The sequence below is a fragment of the Lotus japonicus genome, chromosome 5, assembly GCF_012489685.1.
Source record: "Lotus japonicus ecotype B-129 chromosome 5, LjGifu_v1.2".
Taxonomy (NCBI): domain Eukaryota; kingdom Viridiplantae; phylum Streptophyta; class Magnoliopsida; order Fabales; family Fabaceae; genus Lotus; species Lotus japonicus.
Window position 1 is genome coordinate 21,972,375 of NC_080045.1, and position 26,439 is coordinate 21,998,813.

Sequence of the window (26,439 nt, forward strand, 5' to 3'; positions counted from 1 at the left end):
TTGGTTGTCAGAACGTCTGGATCTTCAGAACTTCAAGTGACTGAGTCCATATCAGAGCTTGTAAGACTTCAGATCTTCTGAAGCCTTTCTACTGTTCAGAGTGAACATAGATGTTGCGAATGCGTTGCTTGGGTCACTCTTTATGCACAGTGCTTCTGATTTGTGTGAGATTAGATTGAGGTCAGAGCCTGTAAATAGAACACTCAGAAAAACACGTTAGAGTACCATAATTGTTCATACTAAAATGTTAACTTGTAATCATCAAAACATAGAGTTGTACTACTCGATCAAAACTTGATCTTACAATCTCCCCCTTTTTGATGATGACAAAACCAAGTATTTTGATGAACAATTCTTAAACAATAAACTGAATTCACTCAGAGTTTAGAGATATAGAATAAGACTTATCCTGATGTGAATAGTTTATTTTGCTCCTTCTGAATCCAAGTCACAGCTTGATTCTGAGCATAGCTCCCCCTGAATCTAAGACTTAATGAAAACGTTAGAAATGTCTAGATTCTGAGCTAAATAATGTAAGAGTTCAGAGTGAAGGTGCATGACATAGATGAAATAGAATAATCAGAGCGCATAAGTATTCAGAGTCAACGATAAGTGGTATCAGAGTCAAAAAGAATCACTTCAGAAGAAGTGAAATGTATTCCTTGTATTTGCCCAGTGACACATCTATGGTCATAAAGGTGGAACTCTTAAATTCTCCAAAATGAAAATAAATCACACTAACACAGCTTACACATCAAAAACTGGGTTGTACTCCCCCTTTTTGTCATAAGCAAAAAGCTTGGGGTGTGAAAAACTTAGTTTGAAGTACAAGATACTCCCCCTTAGAGAAGGTCTAAGTTTAGAAAAGATGGAGAAGAAATAAAAAAAACATATTAAAAAGAAATCAGGTATTTAATGAAATGAAAGAATGCATATGCAGAATATTGACCACCGGCCACGCGAGTAAAGAGAAGCTTCAGTTACCAATAACTTATCCTCGAGAAACAGCTTCGGCAATTACTTCTGCAGACTTAACGTAGCTTATCAAAGGCAGTTAATCCACAAAGGTAGTCTTCACATCTCATTTCACATATCATTCTTTGAGCATAAAGTAGCAATGGCATCAGTCACAGCATGCATCGAGCAGGTGAGGATCAAGGCCTTTGATGAAGATCTCTACATGAATATTCGCCATCCAGAGGAACCGAGCATCTACAGTCTAACAAATCAGCTACTAGGCATGAGCCTGAGTCCAGAGATGGACAACATCCTCAGAGGCTTCCTTAGCTTCATTGAAGAAATGCAGCTTTACTTCCAGAGGGAGCAGGAGCTATACGAGGAGATCAGAGCCATTGAATAAGCACTGGAGACTGTGGCAAAGGGTCCTGAGAGGCAGGAGTTGCGCCAGAGCTTGGTTATCTTAGAGCATAGTCAGCATCGTCTGGAGCTTGAGAAAGCAGCGATTCGTAGGCAGTGTAGAGAGTTGAGGAAAAATCCTCCATTTTAAATTATGCAATGCAATGTATGAAACAGTTTATGAATTAATAAAAAGAGATTGTTGGTTAATTAATGCATATGACTGAAAGGAGTTTTAATGATGAACACATAGTATGCGACACATAGTAAAACGATAACTAAAGATACAAAACAAAGATAAAAATAAATCAGGGAAAATAAGTATATAGATAAAAAGGAAAGAAAACGACGAGAAGTCCTAAATCTAGGGTTTAGCAGTGCGACGCAGAATTTCTTGAAGGGCTTGATTCATGTTGAGCAGGATAGCATCATGAGAGTTCAGACGTTGTTCCAAAATGTCGAGTCTGGAAGAGCTTGTCTGTGCAGAAGTAGAGGGAACATTCTGAGCAGATTGATGAGCTTGAGTGGAATCAGAAGCAGCAGGAGTGAAGACCACTGGTGCAAGAGCTTGACATCTAAGAGCTTCAGCCTCAGCTTCAAGTCTCTCAGCTTCTAATCTTGCATGTTCAGCTTGTGCAGCTGCTTGACGTGCAGCTTCTTCTGCTTGCTCTTTCTTTCTTCTGGCCTCTTCAACAGCTTCAAGTAACTTAGTTCTTTGCTCTTGTTCATGCAGAGCCACTCTTCTTGTAAACCGCTGCCTAGCAGCCTCAATCCTCTGATCCCTTTCTGCAGTGAGATGACTCATCATAACAGGAACCTGAGCAACTAACCAAGTACTCAGACTATTCCATTCTTCAGCAACAGAGTCAGCGTTCTCACTCAGGTCAGTGTGACCTTTCACATTGCGTATCATCAGTGAAGCTTCATGATTAAAAACACTGATGCACTCAGAGAGAGAGGTTGGCCTGAGGTATGTGTAGGGAACAATGGAGAGATTGGTTTCAGGAGAGATTGGGTGGTTGCTGTTGTTTGCCTCAGAGGCACCTTGAGGAGAACCAATATCAAAAGTTTGGACATTTGGTTCAGAGGTTCCAAGGTTTGGTGCAGAGGTTTCAACCTGAGGGTGTGGTGATCTAACCGAAGAGTGGTTAGACACAGAGTTTTCTGGTTCTGGTTGAATAAGTTCTTGATGAACTGGGTCAGGTTGGACTTGTTGGGCTAAAGGGTCTGCTTCATGCAAGGGGTCAGCCTGGATAGGATCATCTGGGTCAACTAGACGTTCTGGTCTAGGTCCAGGGTATCTCCTAGGGCTTGGTACTGTGAGGTAGTACTCAGGAATGACAGACTCTTTTTCTTTCCTAACTTCCAGAAATTTACGAAGTGACTCAGAGTTGTTGGAAGGTGAGGAGTCAGCAACGTTGGTAGGAAATGATACAGGAGTATAAGGAGTTGAGGAATCTGTATCAGTTGTTCTACGATTAGGACGTTCTGATGCTCTGGGGACAGAGTGATCAGACGTTCTGGGTTCAGGTTCTGGTTGTTCAAGTTCTGGTTGTTCAAGAATGATGGGTTCAGAGGTTAATGGATTGTATTGAATGGTAATGGGAGAGGTTGGTTCAGAAGGACGTTGAGTCTGAAGCATGTTCCAAAGATGTGCTTCATGTGGGGAAGGTTGGAAAAATGAAGACCTTGGGGAATTAGGTGGAGATGTGGTTTGAGCAGCTGGTTGAGACTTCTGGATAGGGGTGAGTTGGGTGGTTGTGCGGTTAAGAAGAGTAGAGATGGGGAGTGCATCAATGGAATTTAAATCATCATCAGATTCAATGACAGCAGACTTACTTGATGAACGCACGGTAGACCTAGTCACTCTGGCAGAAGTCTCCATTCTGATGACTGCAGCAGCAAGTTCCACACGGGTAGGCTTCTCCATAATTCTGACTTGTTTCTTCTTCTTCTTTGGAGGAGAAGGACCATCTTCATTATCACCATCATCACCATCATCAGGCTTGGTGGTTTCATCATGCTTCCTCTTAGGCTTGTCAGCCTTCTTCTTCTTCTTCAGAGGAACATCAGACTCCTCAGAAGATTCCTCCAAGACCATTTTTCTCTGAACTTTCCTCTTGGGAGGAGAGTCAAACTCTGGAGCTGGTGGCAATCGCCTGAAGAACTCATCTACATCAATCTCAAACCCTTGTTTCTTCAGATCATCAATGTAGCACAAAATAGCTTCTGGGTTGTCTGCTTGGGTCCACAAAGGGAAATCATCCAGAGGCACCCTTCTTTGTCTTACTTCATCAGAAGTATCTTCATGATCAGGGGCTACCTTCTTCTTGACCAATCCCATCTTCTTCAAAGATGTGGATGTGAAGACATCACTAACAATTGTTGATAGATCCTCTGTGCATCCTGCCTTGATCAGATCTTCTACGAATTTACTCTCAATGAAGAGATCTGAAAGCAGTCTCCCAAAGGGGATGTACTTGATGGCAGATTTGATGGAGGCAGTAGTTCTGGACTTCCTGATGCATTCTTTAAGGTAAGAGAACAAGAAGAAAGGAAGGCAGATCTTCCTCTTATCCTGAATGAAGAATAGCATTGCCTTCTGGCAGAAGTTGATGTAATCAGGAGAGCTACCCTTTGGCCTCTGGTTGATGCAGTTAAGCAGAATCTTGTGCCAGATTCTGAGCTTGGGATGAAGATCCATCACCTTGTAGCCGCTCTTGCCAGGTTTGTAGTTGGTGTAAAGAGCCTTGTTGGTTTCTTCCTTTGTTCTGGGTTTCAACTTCGATTCTGTTAGTTGGAATCTATACCCAGTTCCAGTGTGTGCACCCAGCAGATTCACAATGGACTTCTCAGTGATGATTATCCTCCTTCCAGCAATGTAGGAAACCACTTGAGTGTCATCGCAGTCGGCATGCTTCCAGAATTCCTTGACCAATTTGTCATAGATTGGTCCTCTAAGCCTGTTGAAATACTCTTCCCATCCCTGAGCTTGAACTTCAGGACGAAGATCATACCCATTTGCAGCTATATTATCCAGGTCGAATCTCCATTCAGCAAGCACTTGGAGTTCTTCCGGAGCATAAACGCAGTGAACGGCACAGCCCCGTTCTGCAATCGGAATCATCTTCTCTGAAGCTTGACCTTGATTAGGAGCTTCAGGACCCAATTGGCCTGTAGCTTGACCTACTACCATATGAGGAAACCTGGTTGCATCTGCAGCTTCGTTTCTGTTTTGTCTCACCATCTTGAAGGCGGTTGAAGGTTTTGGGTAGAAAGGAAGAAGATGAATAGAGAGAGAGAGAGATCGTGGGTATAAGTTTTTGAAAAAGTGAAGAGAGAGAATGTAAAACCGTAAGTGTAGGAGAACGTGTGTGTATAGTGGGTTTTGACAAATAACCGTTGTTGATCAAAAAGCAATTTAAAATCAACGGTTAGAAATTAAAGACATGATAGTAGCAGTTAATAGACATATCACACGCAGGAGAGAAGCACATCAACACTCATTACGACAGACTGTCACAAGGGCACAAGGAACTATGCATCAGAGATACTGACACACGTTTACTGTCTCAGCTTCAGAGTCAGCACCAATGGGTACATAAACTCTGATAGAGTTACCTTCTGGACTAGACATCTTCTGATAAAGAAGTATCATAGTCAGAGGTTCTGAACCATCTTCATGCTGGACAAAAGTCCATATTCATATTTTTCAGAATGAAATTAAATTTATCCTCTGCTAAGGGCTTTGTAAAGATATATGCCCATTGATGGTCAGTATCAACAAACTTCAGAAGAAGTACGCCCTTCTGTACATAATCTCTAATAAAGTGATACTTTACCTCAATGTGCTTTGCCCTTGAATGTAAGATAGGATTCTTACTCAATGAGATTGCAGCAGTGTTATCACAATAGATTGGGATATTGCTCTCAAGGATTTGATAATCCTCCAGCTGATGTTTCATCCAGAGCATCTGAGTGCTGCATATTGCTGCTGAGATATATTCTGCCTCTGCAGTAGATAGTGCAATGGTTGATTGCCTCTTGCTTGCCCATGAGACTAAGTTGCTTCCCAGAAATTGACAATTTCCAGAAGTGTTTTTCTCTCTGTTCTATCTCCAGCATAATCAGCATCACAATAACCTGAAAGCTTATACTCTGATGTTTTCTTATACATCAAGCCAAGGTTAGTGGTACCTTTCAGATACCTTAGGATCCTCTTAACAGCAGTTAAGTGGGTTTCCCTTGGATCTGATTGGAAACGAGCACATAAATGAACACTAAACAATATATCTGGCCTAGATGCAGTTAAGTATAGAAGTGATCCTATCATACCACGATAGAGCTTCTGACAAACTTTACCACTTGCATCTTCTTTCTCCATAATGCATGTAGGATGCATTGGAGTCTTGGCAACTGTAGATTCCAGCATATTGAACTTCTTCAGAAGTTCTTTAGTGTACTTCCTCTGATGGATATATGTTCCTTCCGGTGTTTGATCAACTTGTATTCCCAGAAAGTACTTGAGTTCTCCCATCATACTCATCTCAAATTCAGCCTGCATCATCTCAGAAAATTCTTTGCATAGAGATTGATTAGCAGAACCAAATATAATATCATCAACATAGATTTGCACAATTAAGATATCATCTTTGTAAGTTTTTCAAAAGAGAGTTGTATCTACTTTACCCCTTACAAACTCATTCTCCAGAAGGAATGAGCTGAGTCTCTCATACCATGCTCTGGGAGCTTGCTTCAGACCATAAAGAGATTTCTTCAGCTCGAAGACATGGTCTGGGTTCTTTTCATCCTCAAAACCTGGGGGTTGATGAACGTAGATTTCCTCTGATATGTATCTATTTATGAAGGCACTCTTAACATCCATCTGATGTAGAATTATGTTGTGATTTACTGAGAAAGATATCAACAGTCTGATTGCTTCTAGTCTTGCTACTGGAGCAAATGTTTCTGTGTAGTCTATTCCTTCCTGCTGGCTGTAGCCTTGGGCAACTAGCCTTGCCTTGTTTCTGACTACATCTCCTTTCTCATTCAGCTTGTTTCTGAAAACCCATTTGGTTCCAATCACATGGACGCTTTGAGGTTTCTCCACTAAGCTCCAAAAATCATTCTTTGAAAATTGATTCAGTTCTTCTTCCATAGCCAGAATCCAGTCCTTGTCCTGAAGAGCTTCATCTATGGACTTAGGTTCAATTAATGACACCAATCCTTTCAGACTGAGCAAGGTCCCTTCAGAGGGTCTGAAGGCTGATCTAGTTCTGACTGGTTCATCTTTGTTGCCCAGAATCAATTCCTTAGGGTGTGACGCAATGATTCTACTTTTCTTCTGAGGTTGTGAATCAGAGGGACCAGCTTCTTCTTCTGGATCATCTTCCTCTGGCTCAGCTTCCTCTGGAGCTTTGCTTTTGTCAGACACATTTATGCTTAGATCTGCAAACTTCTCAACTAGCTTTGACTGGTCAGAGTCAAGCTTATCATCAAATCTAACAAGAATAGACTCTTCAATAGTCTTAGCATCAGTATTATAAAATCTAAAACCTTTATACCTATCAGAGTAACCAAGTAATAGACATTTAGAAGACTTAGCATCAAATTTATGCAATCTATCCTTAGTATTGAGAACATAACAAACACAACCAAAATGATGAAAATAAGAAATGTTGGGTGTTATATTCTTCCACAATTCATAAGGAGTCTTATTCATAATTGGTCTCACAGAGATTCTGTTCTGAATGTAACACGCTGTGTTTACTGCCTCTGCCCAAAAGTGCTTAGCCATGTCAGTTTCTTGGAGCATGGTTCTAGCCATCTCCTGAAGAGTTCTGTTCTTCCTCTCAACAACACCATTTTGTTGAGGAGTTCTGGGACAAGAGAAATCATGTACAATTCCATAGGAATCAAACAGACTCTCAAACTTGTCATTCTCAAACTCTCCACCATGGTCACTTCTGACACGCACAATCCTACAAGCCTTCTCGTTTTGCACTTGGGCTATGAAGGTAGAGAACACAGCATGAGACTCATCCTTGCGGGTTAGAAATTTTACCCATGTCCAGCGGCTATAGTCGTCAACAATGACCATCCCATATCTCTTGCCACCTATAGACTCAGTTTTCACTGGTCCAAAAAGGTCGATATGCAGAAGTTCTAACGGCCTTGAGGTTGAGACAACATTCTTTGCCTTGAAAGGGACTTTTGTGAATTTGCCTTTCTGACATGCTTCACAAAGAGCGTCTGAAGAGAACTTCAGAGTGGGCAAGCCCCTGATAAGGTTTAGCTTGCTCAGCTGAGAAATCTTTCTCATACTGGCATGCCCTAACCGTCTATGCCATACCCATTGCTCTTCATTAACAGACAGAAGGCACTTCACATTCTGAGCCTCCAACTCAGATAATCTGATCTTATAAATGTTGTTCTTCCTCTTGCTGTTAAACAGAACAGAGCCATCGATCTGACTTACAGTCCGGCAGGACTTTTGATTAAAGATAACATCATAACGCTTGTCAGCTAATTGACTTATAGACAATAAGTTATGAGTTAAGTCGTCTACCAATAAAACATTGTCAATGCATGGACTACTATCTACACAAATAGTACCAGTACCAACAATTTTACCCTTTTCGTTGCCACCAAAGCCAACTTCGCCTCCAAGCTTAAGTTTTAGCTCTTGGAACATACGTCACCGTCATGTGACGCGAGCATCCACTGTCCAGATACCATGATTGGTGTTTCAGTGGAGCTATCAAGGATATCTGCAACATAGATAATCTTATCCTTAGGTACCCATTTTCTGAGTCCTTTCTTGTTAGTTACCCCAGAGGTTCTGATCACCTTGGGTTTCTCAACATGATAATGTAAAGGAATTTTTGCATGATATTTAGACATGGAGAAAGATCCCTTTTTAAGAGGAGGTTTAGCAACTTCAGCAGGTAAAGGATCAGGCAATATGGTACCAGAGGGAACAAAGCATTCATATAAAGATTTAGCTTTAGACATAGAAGGCTCATTTCTAATTGGTTTAGAATAGCCAATGCCATGCATTCCATTTCTGCTTACGCCATAGATCATTGAAGCCATTAAGCTTCTGTCTACGCTTTTAGCCAGGAATCTTTGAAAAGATTTTTCATACTTAGATTCATGCTTACTATCAGAGGCATCGCAGGCAATAACTTCTTCTAACTTAGCAATTTGATTCTTAAGCACAGAGTTAGAATTCACTAAAGCATGGTTATCATTTTTCAAATCAGAAATGATTTTCTCATGTTCAGAAGGAGTCTTAGAAACAGCAGATAAGTTCTTTTTCAGCTTCTTATGCTTAGACAATAAGGAGTTATACTTATCCATGATATCAGACAAAGCATGTTGCCTTTGCTTCCTCTAGGAGCTGTTTTGTTTCTTTCTTTTTGTACTGGTGTTGTTCCTTTAGTTTCTAGTTTCTAATTGCTGTTGTTTAGCTGTTATTGGGGGATCTGTCATAAGTCCCTTTCTTGTTCCTGTACTTGCTACCTTTAGCATTTCTCTTTTATCTATATATTATATTTAGTTTTCTAAAAAAAAAAACTATTTATGATCGATAATAGGGTCATTACTAACAATTTTCTTGCTTCAGTTTCAATTACTAACATTACCACCACAAGATCAGGGGTTGAACTGTTTTGCTGTTAATCCTTAATGGTTGACAACTTAAAATTCTTCTTGCAAATCTTCATGAGTGATTGTAGCGGATGGTTATGATGATTAAATTGCAAGAAGGTAAAAAGGATATGAGCACATTAAAATTTGTGTTGTTTCACCCTGTGGGCTATCTCTCGTCCTTGGCCACAACCAAGTTTTTCATTAGAATAAGTGTTCGAAGGACTTCTCTTTTCAAGTATTAGAATGAATTCCTATAAGTGTTCTTTAATCCAATCGTTCCAAGCTATTCAGTATTCTTTTTCCCAGCTTCTAGTATTATTCACATCAACCTCTTCAGGCTGTTGAGTAATCTTTTGCCCCATCCTCTTCAGGCTCTAACATGAGATAATCAGAAGTAGCAAAAGAAAGGGGGGTTTGAATTGTGCCATCCAAAATCTTGATTTTCCAAACGATTGAAAGTTTTGTTGTCTTCGTTGGAATCGTTTGGTGCAACAGATAAAAGAGTATAGAGAAAGAATTAAGAGACACCGCCAGTTTATCCTGGTTCACCCCCAGAATGATAGGCCTACATGCAGTCATTGGCTATACCAAGATTTCACTATGTAAGTGTCAATGACTTCTCCTTACAAGTATTATTATTCATGCCTCTTCAGATATTGTTGAGTATTCTTTTTGCCACAGCCTCTCCAGGCAAAACAAGTATTATTTTACCACAGCCTCTTTAGGCATTAACAAGTATTCACTTTGCTACTGCCTCTCCAGGCATAACAAGTATTCTTAGGACGTCTCCTTATAAAGTATTATGCAGGACTTCTCCTTAAACAATCTTTTACAAGATCGTCTACTTCTACAAAGTTCTCTTCTTCTAAGAGTGATGGTAGAACATGTCAGTCCATGAATCATAAAGTATTGGGAATAAGATTTGACTCTAATAGTATACTTTATGTTTACATGAGAGATTAGGTGAAAGATTGGCCTTTTAGGAAAAACTTCTCTTCATGTTGAAGCAGATGGTGATGATGATCTTTTCTAAATTGTGAGCCAAAAAGCTTGCTTGCAATATCTTCAAAACTTGCTTTATACTTCTAAATCTTCTGTGAGATGAAAAAAGTCATTGTATCGGGTACTTCACAAAGCTTTTATCCGTTAGATCAAATGGTACTTTGTGTACTTGTGCCAGACGCATTAAATGCATAGTACTGCTTGATGATACCTTTTGCCGAAAAAATGTAGTTTGTCATCTAGTAGGCAGCATGGGTCTGAACTTCTATCCGTTTGTGTGAAGATATGATAATTTAAAGGTGACACCAATGTCCTTTCAATTCGTGCAATGTACCAAATAAGATCATGTGATCCTGCCTTTCAATACTTCTTTAAGAAGTTGTTTTGAGGTCTTTTCCAATTTGAGCGTAAAGTCCATTCGTTAGACACTGCAACTTTCTTTTCATGATAGATGTCTTTCTTTCAGACGATCCTTCTTCTTCAATCGTTCTTCTTTCTTTCTATTGGTCATTTGCAACTAGACGAGATAACCTTTGACCAAATACTTGTAGTTTCTTCTTAGGAAATAGCTTTGTCTAGATGGAGCTTTGTCAGATCAAGGTTGATCACTTTAGGTGTAGACGACAAGCTTTATTTCATTCCTTATATGAGAAAAGGAGAAAACCTTGATAGAGATAATGTTGTACTTGTTTTCTTGATCAATGTGCTTTGTAGAGTATCATGTGATTCTTGGCACTTGACTTTCTCCTCAAGAATGTAAGAGAGATTTCTAAATTGAAAATGACGCTCTTTCTCTAGAAACTTCTTCCATTGGTCAGCTTGGTGATAGACGATAAATTTCTTTACTGAGTGTAGTCTTCTCTTTTGGCAGACGATCTAGCAGGTTTGACTTTTCTTCGCTAGTGCAGATTGTCTTGTAGCTTTGACCTTTCTTATCTTGTGTGGATTGTCTAGTAGCAATGTCTTGCACTTGATCATCAGACAATGAGGGATGTGAGTCATAAGTGTTATTTCCTGAAATATAATTCACATGAAATTTTTAGCCTTTACACTTATACTCTTGAAAATTGTTATCATTCAAAATATGAAAAACGATGTATCTAACGGTCAAACTTAACCTAATATTCTTTGCACCAGCCTCTTCTGGTTGTTGGGTATAATCAAGGATTCCTCCTACCAAGTATTCTTTTTGTAAAATGATTGAAATGATGTTTTTCTCATTGAAATGGAATGAATATAAATACAACAAGTATTGCCAAAGTCAAACTATCTAACATAATTACAGAGAATAAATTGACATAATTAGAGGAGACTATTGACATAATTATTTATTCTATCACACCCCCGTAGTCGAAGCGGGAGGTTCACAGACGCATTATTTCTAATAAGGGCATCATATTCAGACTGCATTGCGGATTTCCAATTAAGGTCAGACAAAGCAAGTTTGGGGTTTTTGGGATTGGGATAAATGGTCGGATTATCAATGGTAACAAAGAGGTTGAAAATATTTCTGAGTTTGTAAATACCTTTCATGCTACGGGTAACCATGGTCCAAGTAGGAGGTGCGGGCTGAGCTGGTGGTGTGAGTGGTAGCGAGGTATCTGGGTGATCAGAAGGAGGAGATGAGGAGGTGGTAGAGGGTGTTGAGCTAGTCGAGGGGGATTGTGATCTGGCTTGAGAATGTGGTTGAGGGTCAGGTGTGTGTATCAGTCCGGGAAGGTCAGCCAAAGGTAGATTTTTTCATTAATTGACAAGTAAAGGATGTAATTCATCGGAGAAACAATAGTAGGCCGTTAGAGGAGTGGAGGGCATGGTGGAAAAGGGAAACTTTGTTCATCTAAGGTAAACATGCCACAAATTATTATTTTTGTGTGAGCCAAATCAAAACATTTATAAACTCTGTGATTAAGTGGATAACCCAGGAAAACACACGGAGTTGAGAGTGGTTGTAATTTGTTAATGGAAGAGGAGGGGAAAAAGAGGATAACAAAGACAACTAAAGACGCAAAGATGTGTGTTGGTGGTATTACAATGATACTCAAGTTGAGTTGAGGATTGATTTGACTGAACTCTCTAGGAAGGATATTCAGGAGATAAGTTTCCATCTAGAGCGCGTGATGCCAAAAAGAGGATGGGACAAACAAATGAGCTAGGAGAGTGTGAATCATTTGAGAGTTTGTGTAAATTGTGTGAATATGAGTAGTAAGAGACGTGAACATTTCAAACACTTGAGATTTGTCACTAATTGGAAATGTCAGCAGAAAATCCAAATAATCATCTATGAATAAAACATAATAACGATGACCACAAAACTTAAAATAGGTGATGTCCATAAATCACTGTGTAAAATGTCAAAGGACATCAAAGTAGTATTCTTAGATGAATAAAATGGCAATTTAACATGTTTGCCAAAGGTTTACAACAAATGAACTTCAAAACATTGAGGTGCTTCCATGGCCTTTTTGCTTTGGAATTTACCCAACCAACTTTTATTGTTGAATCAATTTCAATAGTTATGTTGCTATAAAAAAATTGTTGGCTGAATAAGAGCGCAAATAAGATAGTTTTCACCTCCATTTCGAAAGCCCAACCTTCAATATGAAAGAACTTTTATGGGTTAGTTATTTTAGAGTGATAGACTTTGAAAGGAGGAGAAGTAGGTGAAAGTGGTGTATTAACGGTTGTGGTGGGTGGCCGAAATCTATGGTGTGGTGGTTATGGAGGAAGAGGAAGAGAAAGGTGGTGGGTAGTGGGAGGGGATTGAGGAAGTTGATGATGGTGGGTGCTGCCGATATACTCGTTAAGAAGCCATCGGTAATAACCAACGACATAGGTCGTCGGTAAACCTATATATAGGTTCGCTAGCCTATTGACTTCCACCAATCTCCTTTTCAAAGCCCGTACACGTAAGTCTTTCCTACCTTTTTTTTTGTATTTATTTTAGTTTATAATTTATATTGTTTGTCTTGTGTTGTAGGTTAGATTATGCATTGAGGATTAATTAATTGTATTATTTTTTTTTTTAGAGATTTGTCAGCGAAACTTTATCATTTAATTTTTATTGAGTAGTATATTATATTTATATTTAATTCGCGTATTATATTGTTCGATATACTTAATGATTAAAATTAATCATTTCTTATAAAATCCTCCTAGATGTGCCAATATGAACCAGAGAAATCACCAATCCTGGGTAGATGGGTGGTCTGTTAACACTCACGTAAGTATGAATATTATTTGACTTAATATTATTATATATTATTTTAATTTTAACGTATATTATACTTGTGCAGAATATTTTGAGCCGTTGTTTGTTGTTCCGTGAAATGTGCGGGCAACAACCAATCAAAAATTGTCAGTCTAAGAGTCAAGTTTTCATCTTTGAAGGCACAAAAGGACAATGAAAAGAAATATAGGAACGACAAAGAGGAGAAAGACTAGTGTTTGAAAATGAAAATGAAAAAGAACATGAATTAAAAATAAAATTAGAGGTTATTGATGGCTTAAACCGTCAGTAGTTAGCCATGGAAATGACCGTTGGTAACTGTCATTAATTACTGATGGCTTAAAATCGTTGGTAATTACCGAAAGTTTTTGCACAACACTTGGTAATCAATTACCGACGAGCCATATACCGATGGTTCAGTGGTTAATGGTTGGCCGTCTTTAAATCTCTATTACCGACGATTTTTCGTGCATACCAACAGTAATATGTTAGTTTCTTGTAGTGAAAAGTCACTTATGTCGTCATAGCTTTAGCTAAATGAACGGTATCTATAAGCTTCAGCTAAACAGTAGTCGCAAGGTGTTAGTTTGAACCCTTTTAGAATTCGACACCAACGCTAAAACGTTTATAACATCAGTTTTTAGCTCATTAGCGTCGGTTTTTTGCCATACTAATTAGCGTTTTTTGAGGTGAATATAATAATTTCATTCAACATCTACTCCCACAATCATTTATTTATTCACAGAAGCACAATTTATATACACATATTACCAACAGTGAAATTTTGAATGACACGAGTGATGAGTCTAACGTACTCCATATCCTAGTTCAACATCCAAATCCTTCTCTTCAAAGCCTTCTTTTGCCAAATCTCTTTTTGTTATTTCAACATCTACCTTTGCGGAAATTAGCTTCTCCACCAGCAATTTGATTTCCATGTCTAGAGTATCCACATTCTCCTTCATCGTTTTCAGTTTCAAAGCTTTCTCTATAGAACTTTTCTTACTCAATGTAGATTGAATATGAGGTTGTAGCCAAGTCAAATCAAATTTGCATGTCTCAAGTTCCTCCCATAGAAACTGGAGATGACTACAAGCATCCTCATTCATATCTTTCATCTTTCTAGTCTTAAGAAAATGTAAAACTCGACCCAAAGCTGTAAAGGCCCATTCTGTGAACTTGCGACTTCTCTTCCGTTGGCAGTCAATTAGTGAGGGATGCAATGAACACACCTCCTCCAAGAGTGGAACAAAAGTTGTTTCTATTTTCCCAAAACTCTTGAAATCCACAAGCTCACCATGTGATGCAACAGAGAATTCCTCAGGTAAAGGATTAGAAACATTCCCAATAGGCTGATCCGAACTAACCTTAGGGGTATTAACTACTTGATCTGCGAGCTGATTCACATGTTTCGGCTTTGTGACAGCTATCTCAGCTTCAAAAATGCAAGTATCATTCACGATAAAGCCATTACTAGGGTCATAAAGTTCAAGTAAAGTTATGAACATCGTGCTACCCCAATCAGACTCTCTTGCATTGAACTGGTGTTCATATTCTAGCAGATCATTCATAGAACGAGACAATAGTTTTCGATTAATAATTGATTTCAGACAAATAGAGCTATTAGCTATATGATTAGAAAGTGGGAGTAGTATACTTAGTATATACAATAATGCAATACCTTTAGTTATTGTCATTTTGCCATTAACTTGATTAATAAGGCTCAGCTTGAACTTTTCAACTCTGCTCCAGTCATTTGGCAAATTAGATAGATCCCCTCCAGCATCCAAATAAATTGACAAGTAGCTAGTATTGTTGCCCTTTGGAAAGATAAGAATCCGCCTATAAGCAAAATCCAAAAATATATGAAAAATTAGCAGAAATGAAAAATCATGTCTAAGAATATAATACACATGATATATATATATATATATATATATATATATATGCATTAACCAAGAATGCATTCAAATTAACACACCATGGATGGCCACCGATGACGAAATTCTCAGAGTACAGCTTCTTTGTTTTCAATTTAGAGAAATTCTTGATCGTCCATGTGAATTTCTCATACGTTTTATCACTTGTGAGTTGATTATCCATTTCAACAATTTGCTAATTCAGCACTAACACTGAAAAAGGGAAAAACCACTTTCATTTAAAATAATAATAATCAAACGATGATTAGCCAAAAAAGAGATATAAATTAGGATGAAAAAAAAAATCATCAAGCAAAGAATACCAAATTAAACGAATATTGATATCACACCTAGTGCCTCAAACACACATAATGATAACTTCAAGTTCGATAGCTATATATGATGTTTGTAACAACCCAACACAACGTTAATGAGGAAAAGAGAAAGATTTGTTGTGTGATAAGGGGGAAGAGCTACCTCTAAGAAAGGTTAAGAGGCTACTTGGACTAAAGGTTACTTTTGATTCCCCATAAGTTTTAACTTCTGTTCACGGGACTACTTTATATTTGCCCCAAAGAATCTTTTCTTTTATTTATTTAATTTATTTTGTAAACAGTAGTCTCATTTTCGGTAGATTACTTGTGCAATATATGAAGAATATAAAAAGAGGAAATTTTTTTATTCAAAAAGAAAGATTTAATTTTTTGGCTTTTTCTTTTAATAATGCAAAAATAAAAATTAATTTGAAAAAAGGGTCACAAAAAAAATTATAATTGTCTGGGGTAGTTTTCGACAGGTGGACGATGACGTGGTTGAACTTTAAGGGATTCACAGCATGTTCGCGAATGGGAAAAGGACAAAAGGGGAATCTGAGCACTTTTTCAATGCACAAGAGGAAGGAATCGCAGTCAAAGCTACGAATGCCCTATCTGGTCGTTCCCAATGCATATGTCTGATTGACCGGGTACACACACGTCATTAGCAACAACTTTTGCGAATCCTTTACATGAAAGAGCGTGCTTTTCAGATGATGGCAGACATGGAATAGAGGAAGAAGCATGCACAGGCATTCCCGAGCATGCATGCGAATGGCTTGTAAAGAAATTCGCGAATATTTTTGCGAATGCTTAACACTTTCTAGCCCTATAAATGGACCGCCCGAAATGTAAAGCTTCAACACTCCCAATTCTCATCTTTTGCTTGTTCGACCTCCCTCTTCAACTCTCTCAATTCCCATCTTTCAACTCTCATATCTCAACTCTAAAGTGATTGAATACTTCCCTCTCAAGCTCTATCAACCCTCAAACTCTCTAAAGTCTCAAAGTCTCTCAATTGTTGGTAAATATTACATTAATACACTTCAATTTGAAATCTTTTTCTACTACATTTCTTTTCACCATAGGGTTTGAAGATTGATTGTGTGTAAATGGATGCTTGCATAGTTTTGGGTTTGTATAATTCATGAGTGATTGTTTATGCGTGAAAACTATACCTGCAAACAGATGGATCCGACAAGCAATCTGAGACTTGGTGCAGACACTACGCCAGAAATTGCATTTTACAGCGCCTATTTTTTCAATTTTACAACGCTTAAGAAGCGCTGTAGAACCTACCGTTGTAGTACAGTCAAGCACTTTTTTTAGAAAGAGTTGTAGAACATGCCATGTTCTACAACGCTTTTGCAAAAGAAGCGGTTTAGTAAGTGCATATGCTAAAGCGAATTTTAGAAAGAAGCGCTTTAATAAGTCCTTTTACTAACCACTTCAGTTATGAAACGCTTTAATATAGGTGTTTACTACTACATTTCCATCAAAAAGCGTTTTAATATAAGTGCATACTAAAACATTCCTATATAGAAGCGCTGTAGCACTTGTTAAACATATATATATATATATTTATGGGCAGTCTGAAGACATATTCTTGGGACTCAAGAGCCCAGGAAGTTCTATTTCCTTCAACTAGAATCACTACCACCACAAATTTACTTGCTTCACCAATACAATACAAAGAAAAACACCCCAACAAGACTTCCCAATGTGCCCCCCTGTTACCATTAAAATAAAGCAATGAAAATTGCAACATTCTAGCTAACATAGGAATTATCTATTGAAAAAGAACATAAGTAATTGCTCAAAGTTGACACAATCTTAGATTTTATGTGCTTGCTAAAACCTACATACTATATATTCCACTATGAAATTTTCGTTTCTCAAAACACCAACTCTGAATTGTTGCCTTAGCCTTGGGATAAAGTCTAAAATAAAATACAGTAATTGCAAGATAGAATTCAAGATAACATTAAGCATTGAAAAAGGAAGGGAAAAAAAGGGCTCTACAAATTTTTCTAACCTTTATGCAACTAAAATCTCAATCCAGAATTTTTGACTCTGAAGCATAAGGTGCTGAGGAAGAAAATGAAACTTCTATATCATTATACTCCATTCTGTCTACATTTCGCCGAAAGTTGCTTGTTGCTAACTCGTAAGGGCATCCACATTAGATTGCTGATCATGGGATCTACAAGAACACCGCAAGGGAAGATTTACAATCAATACATAACAATTCATAAAGCATACAAGATGAATATCAAAAGAACGTCCATTTTTATAGCCGCAACAACAGGCAAACGAGGGCATCTGCCTGTTCAACAAAGAAGTACGTTGATGTTTACAACTCCAAAATGAAATCAGCTAATCCTAACTAATTCAAAATTCAGAAGATCACCTCAATTAAGGTAAGACATAAAAAGCTCAATGAAAGATGGGTAAATAGAAACACCCTGCATAGATATTAGATCTGAATGAAATTAAAATGAGAACATAGCTTGAATGAAAAAGAGAAATAAAAAAGATATGAAGTGTATAGATTGACTCCCACAAGTTGAGTATTGACATTAGATTAGCATATAACTGGAAATAGATAAATATATAGAAAAAATGCATTCACACAAGACACTATGACTTTCCATTGTCTAATTTTTTTTTGATAAGCCAGAATAATTATTATATACAAGCACAAGAGGTGCTTGAACCCGTTTAAAAGAGGAGAAAAATATCAAAATAAAAGGAGAGATAGTGAGTATACTACTCAGTATAGCACCCTGAAATTATAGCAGCATCAGGTACCCACCACTCTAATGGACTACTAAAACCAATATATCCCCACCATATACATAGTACACAACTGAAATTGACTAACTCACAGCCCAACAAAATAACAGAAGCAAGATGAAATTAGTGAGACTAAATTTGGAAAGAAATCAAAGGCAGAAAAAGATCACGTGAGCACAGATCTGAAGCTTTAATACAATCCCATCATAACATAGAATCACCATGGTATCAACACACCAAGATAGAACATCCAACCCCACTTGAATTAACATTCATATCAGTATCAAAGCCTTTACTGGTTTACCAATGGTATACTGGTTTCTTTAATGATTTTCAGCTACCTTTATTATTGGGGGCGCTGTCTTGGATCCAAAAAATCTGTTGGAGCTGCTTGCTGCAGAACTGGAAAGTGTCTTTCTCAGGGGGGGATATATTGCAGTGCCTGGAAAGTAAACACATGCTAATAAATCAGCAATATCTTGAGTTGGGAATGACTAATGTCTTGCCTATAGTCGTAGCTGATTAACAATTGAAGTTGTCCAGTAGCCTTTTCTTTTGTTTCTCCTTTATATTCTCATCTTTTGATTTTCTATTTTGTTTTGGGTTGATGCACCTGTAGTGCATCTCTTTCAATACAATTTCTTTGCTCTTAAAAAAAAATCATTGCTGCAAATTTTTTGCTTTTTTACTTCTACCAAAAACCAGCAAAACTGATCACCAATTGGAGCTAGAACACAGCCAACACTCCACTATTCAATGACTGGGCACACACAACACTTTCCGAAGATGCTAAACATCAAATTACATAATTAAACCGGCAAACAGCTACAGAACTATGCTATAAAAAAGGATGCAGAGCAGACTAAGCTTGCAGCAGCACACATAACATGTATATCAGGTCATTGGTATTAATTCTGCTAAGAACAAGTGTCTAAATCAAAGAGGTGATCAAAGAGGGAGTTTTGGACTTACAAATAGGTAGTAGAATTGGATTGGGAGAAGCCTGCGTGAGGTAGTAGACATTGTGGCTTCGGTGAGGAGCTTCCTGGAGAGAGAAATTGTGAATCAGAGGTAACATATATGAGGGAAATCAAGAATAAGAGGCCAAAAATCAACCGGTTCCTTTTCCAGCAAGCTGGTCTTAACTCCTCTGCTACTGCGTTAGGGTTGGGGCCGTTGGAGGAGGAGGAACCAGTGGCCACTCCCTTTCTCTCCCATGGCTGCACCACCATCACCACCTCCTTCTCCTTCGTGATCACCACCACCTCCCTTCCTCCTTCCTTCCTTCTAAATCGCCTCCACCATGCTCCTCTGATAGCCACCGCCACGCACGTCGTTGGATCTGTTGCGCCGCGTCCTCTCGCCCCGCTACGACCCACCGTTCTCCCTCGCGAGGTTCCGATCCACCACTGCTTTTCCTCTCACGCGCCGCCACGTTCATCGCTGCTGCTCCTCTCACGCGCCGCCACGTTCATCGCTGCTGTTCGCCTCCCCTTTCCCCTCTGAATCTATGTGTTTTGCTGCTGGTTTTAGATGTGATTCATGTTCGATACAAGACTTGTTTGGAAAAAGAAATGGAGATTTAGGGGTTTCTCACGTTAAGGAACCAACCTGCAGATGAGGGAGACTGGGAGAGTGGAGGTGCGGGATTTGCGAGAACGTGTATTCCAATTTTATTTTTTAAAAAAAACTTAAAGTTCTTCTAAAGCGTTTTATTGAGTGAGGCGCAGTAAACACACAATTTTCTTAAAGCGGTTTTGAACAGAAACACTATAAATATATTGTGATTTTTTTATCTATCATTATTAGCACGCTCTCTCATATGGAGCGTTGTAAATAATCTGATATTTTAAAGCGTCTTTGAAAGAGAAGCGCTTTAGAATATTCATGCGTAATTATTAAAGCGTTTTGTCTAATAAACGCTTTAAAACAGGCGCTTTAGTATGTAATTTCTGGCGTAGTGAGATCCTGTAATGTGAGTACTTAGGTTCAGTTGTTTACAAGTAATGAAAAATGTGTTGAGTGTGCTAAGTTTAGTTTCAAAGACATTTGTAAAAGTACAATGTGCGAGAAAACACCAAGTTATCACCTATCTTGTGAACCAAGATTTGATAGTTCGTAAAAATCAACACCAAAGTGATGTTGAGTTTAAGAAAAAAACTAGGAATTAACACGAAAACGGATAAAAAAGCTCAAGAAGAAAATATATTGAATTGCAAATTGTATCTAAAGGGGTTGTCTAAATGACCCATAACAAAGTTTGAGTTAAATAACTCATCATCCAATCACATTTGAGATAAATGAGTTGGAAATAAATTAATAAATAAAATATAGAAATTCCAACTTATTTATCTCCAATGTAATTGGATGATAAGTTATTTAACCCAAACTTTATCATAGGTCATTTAGACAACCCCGTATTTAAAATGAAAGTTGAAAAACGGGCGGAAGGAAATTCTTTACATGAATTTAATACAACAAGAACATTAAGTATTATTTCATAATACATGTGACACAACTTTAAAATTAAAATGACAGTTATTAAGGAAATGATGAAGAACACCATAAATCATACTCTAATAATGTATGTTGGTATTAAGGCTGATACCAATTTCAAGCCTGTAAGTTATTATCAGCTTCTACATAAAATATTACCCCAAATGAAATAAGAAAAATTAGTGGAGGAGAGAGAAAAATTAGTAGAGAATAGAGAAAAAAAAATGTGATGCATACTTTGTTGTGGCAGAAAGAGAGAACTGAGAAAAATGAAGTTGAGAAGAGATGAAAAATATTATTAAAGGTGTTTAAAAATTAAAATTAAAAAAGTGTGATATATTGTAATATATAAAATTTGAGATTGGTCTTGCTTCAAAAGAAATGGTCTTGCTTCAATTTGGTTAGCCGTTGTTTGGCAATTGTGGATTGGAAGAAATGCGGTTATTTTTAGGGGGGAGGAAATGGATACTGTTCAAATATTTGAGGCTGCTAGAGTAAAAGCTTGGACTTGGCTGCGCGCTCGTAACAGAAGGTTCATTCATAGCATGTATGAATGGCATAATCACCCCCTCTTGTGTCTTGCAGATATGTGATGGGGCTATGTGATTGTTTAGATATGGAATTTTTTTGGCCTTGTTCGACACTTTTTTGCTTTCTTTTGTATGTATATGCAGGTCTCGTGTGGGCTCTTGGTGCTTTTGCCTTGGGACATTGTTTTAAGCTTCTGGAAACTTGTCTGCTCAAGCTTGATTGCGCCACCTGGGGATTGCTGCTGGGATTTTGCCATGGTCCTCATATCTGCCTCTTTGGAGTTGGCTCTTATGTTCCTCATGTATTGTATTTGGGGTGGGATCCTTTGGAGGGTTTGATTTGACATTGAAATTTTGTACTCTTTTTCCTTGTTAGGTTTTCTCAAGGAGGTTTTTTCTAGTAAGGTTTTAATGAGGCATTTTTTCCTTGTCTTCCTCCTTAGGTGTTTTTGGGGTAGGTTCTCTATTGATCTTTATAGTTTTGTAAGATTTACTTTACTTCTTTGTTACTTGTATTTGGTTGAAGTACCCCTTGTACTTTTCTTCAATATAATATTTCCTCATTGCCTATAAAAAAAAAATTTCAGTAGATACAAGTACATTTAGTTATCCACAAACTAAAAAACCAACAATGAAGTATCCAATGAGTGATACAAGTTTATCACCCTCCATATCCTAGTTTTGCATCCAAATGTTTCTCTTTAACTACTTCTTTTAGGCTCATCAACTCTCTTCTTGCTACTTCAAGTTCCAGTTCTAAAGCATCTACTTTCTCCTCCATCCTTTTCACATGCTCAACTTTCTTTCTATAACCTTTCATGTCTAAAGCATATTGATAATGAGCTACCAGCCAGGACAAATCAAACCCAAATGTTTCAAGCTCCTCCCATAAATTCTGAAGATGCTTACATTCATCATCATCCATATCTTTCACTTTCTTAGTCTTCAAAAATTGTAGAACCTCACCCAGAGTTGTGAATGCCAATTCAGAATACTTGCGACGCCTCTTCCGTTGGCAATCAACTAGTGACGGATGCCATGAACACACTTCCTCTAGCAATGGAACAAAAGCTTTTTCTATTTCACCTAAACCCTTGAAATCCATAAACTCCCAAGTTTGTTCAGCTTCTGACTTGCTAAGGAAAATCCTAGCTTCAATTACACAAGTATCATTAACAATAAACCCACTGCTAGGGTCACAAAGTTTATCTAAGGGTATGAACTCTGGGTAACCCCTGATATTCTCAGTTGCATTGAATGTACACTCACTCTGTTTGATTCCTAGCAAATGCACATTTTGAAAAGCCTTATTTTATTAGAATTTAAACAATGTGATCAGTAATTGGAATGAAAAAAGAAAAGAAATGGAGGAATATGAAAGATATATATATATATATATATATATATACCTTTTACTTTTGTCAATTTGCCATTGACCTGATTAATTAGAGCCAACTCAAAATTTGCAAATCTGCTCCAGCATTCTGGAAAATTATCAAGACCCCAAGCTTCTAAATAAATTGACAAGTAGTCCACACCATCTCCCTTTGGGTAGATAAGAATCCGCCTGAAAGCAAATTAAAGTTCAAAACAGACGAGAAAAAATTAAACCAATCAAACAAAAATCTGTCTAAGAATGCAATAAAAAATGAATTCATTCAAGCACCATGCGTGACCATTGAGGACGAAATTTTCAGAGTACAGTTCCTCGGAGTCCAATTCAGAGAACTTCTTAATCGTCCACCTAAATTTCTCAAACGTTTTACCACCTACGTGTTTATTCTTCTTCATTTTCACTGTTAAAAAAATGCTGCTTCTCTAGGCTAAGCAGCTGACTCATTTTATAAGAGTTTATATATGTTGATTCCTTAATTACATGTCTTTTCACTATCCCATTTTCTTTGGCCATTACAAAGCCCAATCATCTTGCGTGGGTAAAACTGTTGAGCATCCCCATTAATAACGGTCTTGTCTTTTATTATTCCCCTTTACGAATTATAATAAACTAAACATGTGATTCATAGAGATCGAGTTAGTTAATTAGTTCATTGAGTTTAAAACCAGCACTCCACAATATTATTCCTTCGGGTTCTCGTCATCATTAACCTTTTAAGTTTTAACCATCGTAAGTGTTCAATCAAACCAAGAGGCTCAATTTACTTTTTTTTTATTTATTTATAAAAAATGGTAGAATGAAGAGAAAACACCTCCAAACTATCAGACAGGGCGCCAGTGGCATGCTGGGGAAGTCAGGAGAGACTCACTTCTAGAAGGAGCGTCGGGGAATCTCCCCGAGGAGGATTACTCATCAACTAAGATTTTATAATGACCACAGAGTATTTGAACCCTCGACTAGGGGTGGGAATAGGCCAGGCCGTTCGTAGGGGCCTATGGCCTAGCCTACCACAGGCCCAGGTCAGGCCAGACCAAAATGGTAAATAGGCAAGGCTTAGGCTTTTTGAAAAGCCTATTTAGTTAAAAAGGTCAGGCTCAGGCCATTCAACAAGCCTTGTAAGCCTTACAGGCTAGTCTATTTAAGTAAATATGATTAGTATTTTTTTGGTAAATTGTAAATATGATAAGTATAAATATATTTTACCCTTGATGATGTCTATATATTAGAAATTTATTATAATATCTTGATATTATATACTTATTGAGATTTTTATATATTTAAGCAAATTGACTTATATAACGAGTCAAAGTTATAAGTCTTTTTAAAAATGAAGTGTGATTTTAAATTGGCTCTCCAACTCTAAGAAACCAACATAATCTCGTTTAGTTTCTTCACTACTTATTAGCTAATAATATTATAAGTCTGATCGTTGAAAGATTATTTTAGTATAATTTAACCCGTTAGCTTATAAGTTTGATAGCTTCTTTACAGATAAATTTGTTAACAAACGTAAAACTGTTGTTGTGAAACGGGCCTTTAAACAGGCTACCAGGCCAAGCCAGCCTTTCGGAAGGCTCAGGCCAGGCTCGAAAAAAAGCCTTTGATAGGCCATAGGCCAGGCTCAGGCCTTAAGATTTTTAAATAGGCTAGGCCTATTTAAGCAAAGCCTACCTAGGCCCAGCCTATTCCCACCCCTACCCTCGACCTTTGGGAGGTGAGATCTAAATCTGAAACCTAGTAGAATTTACTTTCGTTCACTGATACACACAACATCAATAATGATGACGATTTCTTTATTATTATTATTTTTTTAAATTCTGTTCAAAGGCCTTTATTATTTCTTTCTCTCACGTGAATCGGTGCATGTGATCATTTTAGGAATATTATTTCTGGCAAGGGAAATATTCAAATATCAAAAATTGATATCTTTTTCAGGATTGTGGTTTCAGTTTTAGACATATCAGGTTCGTTTGAGGTCAGAATATGTAATAGCAAGATATGATAAAGAGTTGGATAATGATTGAATATGATATAAACAATGAAAAATATATCAAATTTTTTTAAATAAAAAATACATCATATATTTTTTTAAAATTATTTTTCTAAATTATTTTTTTAAAAAATTGATTATTCTATTAATTTTTTATTTAAATTTTCATAAATGAGCCTATATTTTAAAATTAACTATAATTTTATTAATTTTTATGAATTAGCATATTTTAGTTTTTTTTTCAAAAGGAGCCTATTTTAATTAAAAATAAAAACTATAGTTGTGACAAGTGATAAAATAAAATTTGTTAAATTAATTTTTTTTCAAGAGTACTTTATGTTTAAATTATAAATTATTATATAAGGAGAGAAATAATTTTAAATAATAGTAAATGATAAAATTAAATAGGCTTTATTTACGACTGATAAATTACTTACAAAACAAATACTACTAATAAATTTATATTTGTAAGTGAGGAGTCTATTTCATTGTTAGTGATAATTTTATTTGTTTTTACTATCACATAAATAAAAATTAATGTTAAGTAAGTGGTAGCAAGTGAAAAGGGTAATTTAATTATTTTATATGAGTAAATTCAATATTTTCACCATTAATAAATTATTCTAATTTTAATTAAATTAATTAGTAACTAAATATTAACTTAGCAATAACAACTAGTAATTGATAAATAATAAAATTAATATATAACTAAAATTAATATTTTTATGTTTATTAATTTATATTATTATAAATTATATAAAATATAAATATTGAAATATTTGAATTTAAGGTTAGGGTACAAAAAAGAATCGTAATCTGCTATCATATCTTGTTAGGATAATTATATCTGAGCTACCCCTAAGGATAACTTTAACACATGATAGTGAACAAGATAGGATAAGAGACATGATTGTGTTATCATATTTTGTTGGTGCAACAAACAACAGATAGCAGGATATGATTACACTATCTTATCTTGTTTGCTTGTCCTATCTACCAAACGGGTCCATAATATCATAACTTCTCTTCACATATTAAACATACAACCCTAAAACTACTATTTCATTTAGTTCTTATGAATTCTTAAGGAAGAAATAATTGATCACACTCCCTGTTACTCCTATGCTATTGTATGAAACATTAGAGATCATAAGATTGCAACAATTCCAGGACAAGTTGATCGAGGATAGCACTTCATTGACTCTCAACAGTAGTTGTGTTTGGGATATATAGTGCTTTTCTGATTAGATGGCCAACAACCTCAACACATAAATGAGAAAGCTAAGAGGCTGTTTGGTTTATTCATTTTCTGTTTTTCAAATAAAAGTTAGAAATAAACCAAAACAGAAAACAAATAAAAGTCATTTTCATTTTCACTGAAGATGAAGTCGAGTTATCACCACTTCATCGTCGCCGCGAACACCACCACATTCATTGCCGCCACCATTACTATCACTACAGCATCCACCGCCACCATCACCATCATTGTTGCCGCCACGGACATCATCACCAGCACTGTCACCACCGCCGTCGTCGCCAACATCACTTTATTCGCGACCACCACCACCACCACCATCGGCGTCGCCACCATCGCCGCCACCACTATTGCCACTACCGTCACCGCCAAGACCACCAACTAGTGAGAAGAGCCGCCACCATCATCATCACCATCACTACCGCATCCACCGCCACCATCACCATCACTGTTGCCTCCACGACCATCATCACCAGCATTGTCACCACTGCCACGGCCGCCGCCAA

The 26,439-nt window shown here is 37.2% G+C and overlaps 2 protein-coding genes across 6 annotated transcripts; both read right to left on the minus strand.

Moving 5' to 3' along the window:
* Positions 1-13,939: 13,939 nt before the first annotated feature.
* On the minus strand, positions 13,940-19,955 carry LOC130721212 (MATH domain and coiled-coil domain-containing protein At3g58270-like). 5 transcript variants are annotated; one of them, XM_057571973.1, is made up of 8 exons: positions 19,383-19,955; positions 19,239-19,311; positions 18,608-18,708; positions 17,881-17,935; positions 17,506-17,673; positions 15,219-15,369; positions 14,919-15,079; positions 13,940-14,792 (listed from the first exon to the last, which is right to left on the minus strand). In XM_057571973.1, exons 6-8 carry the CDS (start codon positions 15,338-15,340, stop codon positions 14,044-14,046), a joined length of 1,032 nt encoding a protein of 343 aa, XP_057427956.1. In that variant the 5' UTR covers positions 15,341-15,369; positions 17,506-17,673; positions 17,881-17,935; positions 18,608-18,708; positions 19,239-19,311; positions 19,383-19,955; the 3' UTR covers positions 13,940-14,043. The 5 variants fall into 5 exon arrangements, with proteins under 5 accessions (XP_057427956.1, XP_057427954.1, XP_057427955.1 ...); XM_057571971.1 differs by lacking the exon at positions 17,881-17,935; XM_057571972.1 differs by lacking the exon at positions 17,881-17,935 and having other exon boundaries at positions 19,239-19,955.
* A 1,998-nt stretch (positions 19,956-21,953) lies between these two features.
* Positions 21,954-22,397, minus strand: LOC130719304 (uncharacterized). The gene has a single exon (XM_057569928.1). It carries the CDS (start codon positions 22,395-22,397, stop codon positions 21,954-21,956), a length of 444 nt encoding a protein of 147 aa, XP_057425911.1.
* Positions 22,398-26,439: the final 4,042 nt, after the last annotated feature.

Coding starts and splice junctions, on each gene's coding strand:
- LOC130721212 (XM_057571971.1), bottom strand. CDS start 15,340: ATGGATAATCAACTCACAAGTGATAAAACGTATGAGAAATTCACATGG. Junction 15,080..15,218: donor GTCATCGGTGGCCATCCATG/GTGTGTTAATTT, acceptor TTTTGCTTATAG/GCGGATTCTTATCTTTCCAA. Junction 14,793..14,918: donor CAAAATGACAATAACTAAAG/GTATTGCATTAT, acceptor ATGATCTGCTAG/AATATGAACACCAGTTCAAT.
- LOC130719304 (XM_057569928.1), bottom strand. CDS start 22,397: ATGGATTTCAAGGGTTTAGGTGAAATAGAAAAAGCTTTTGTTCCATTG.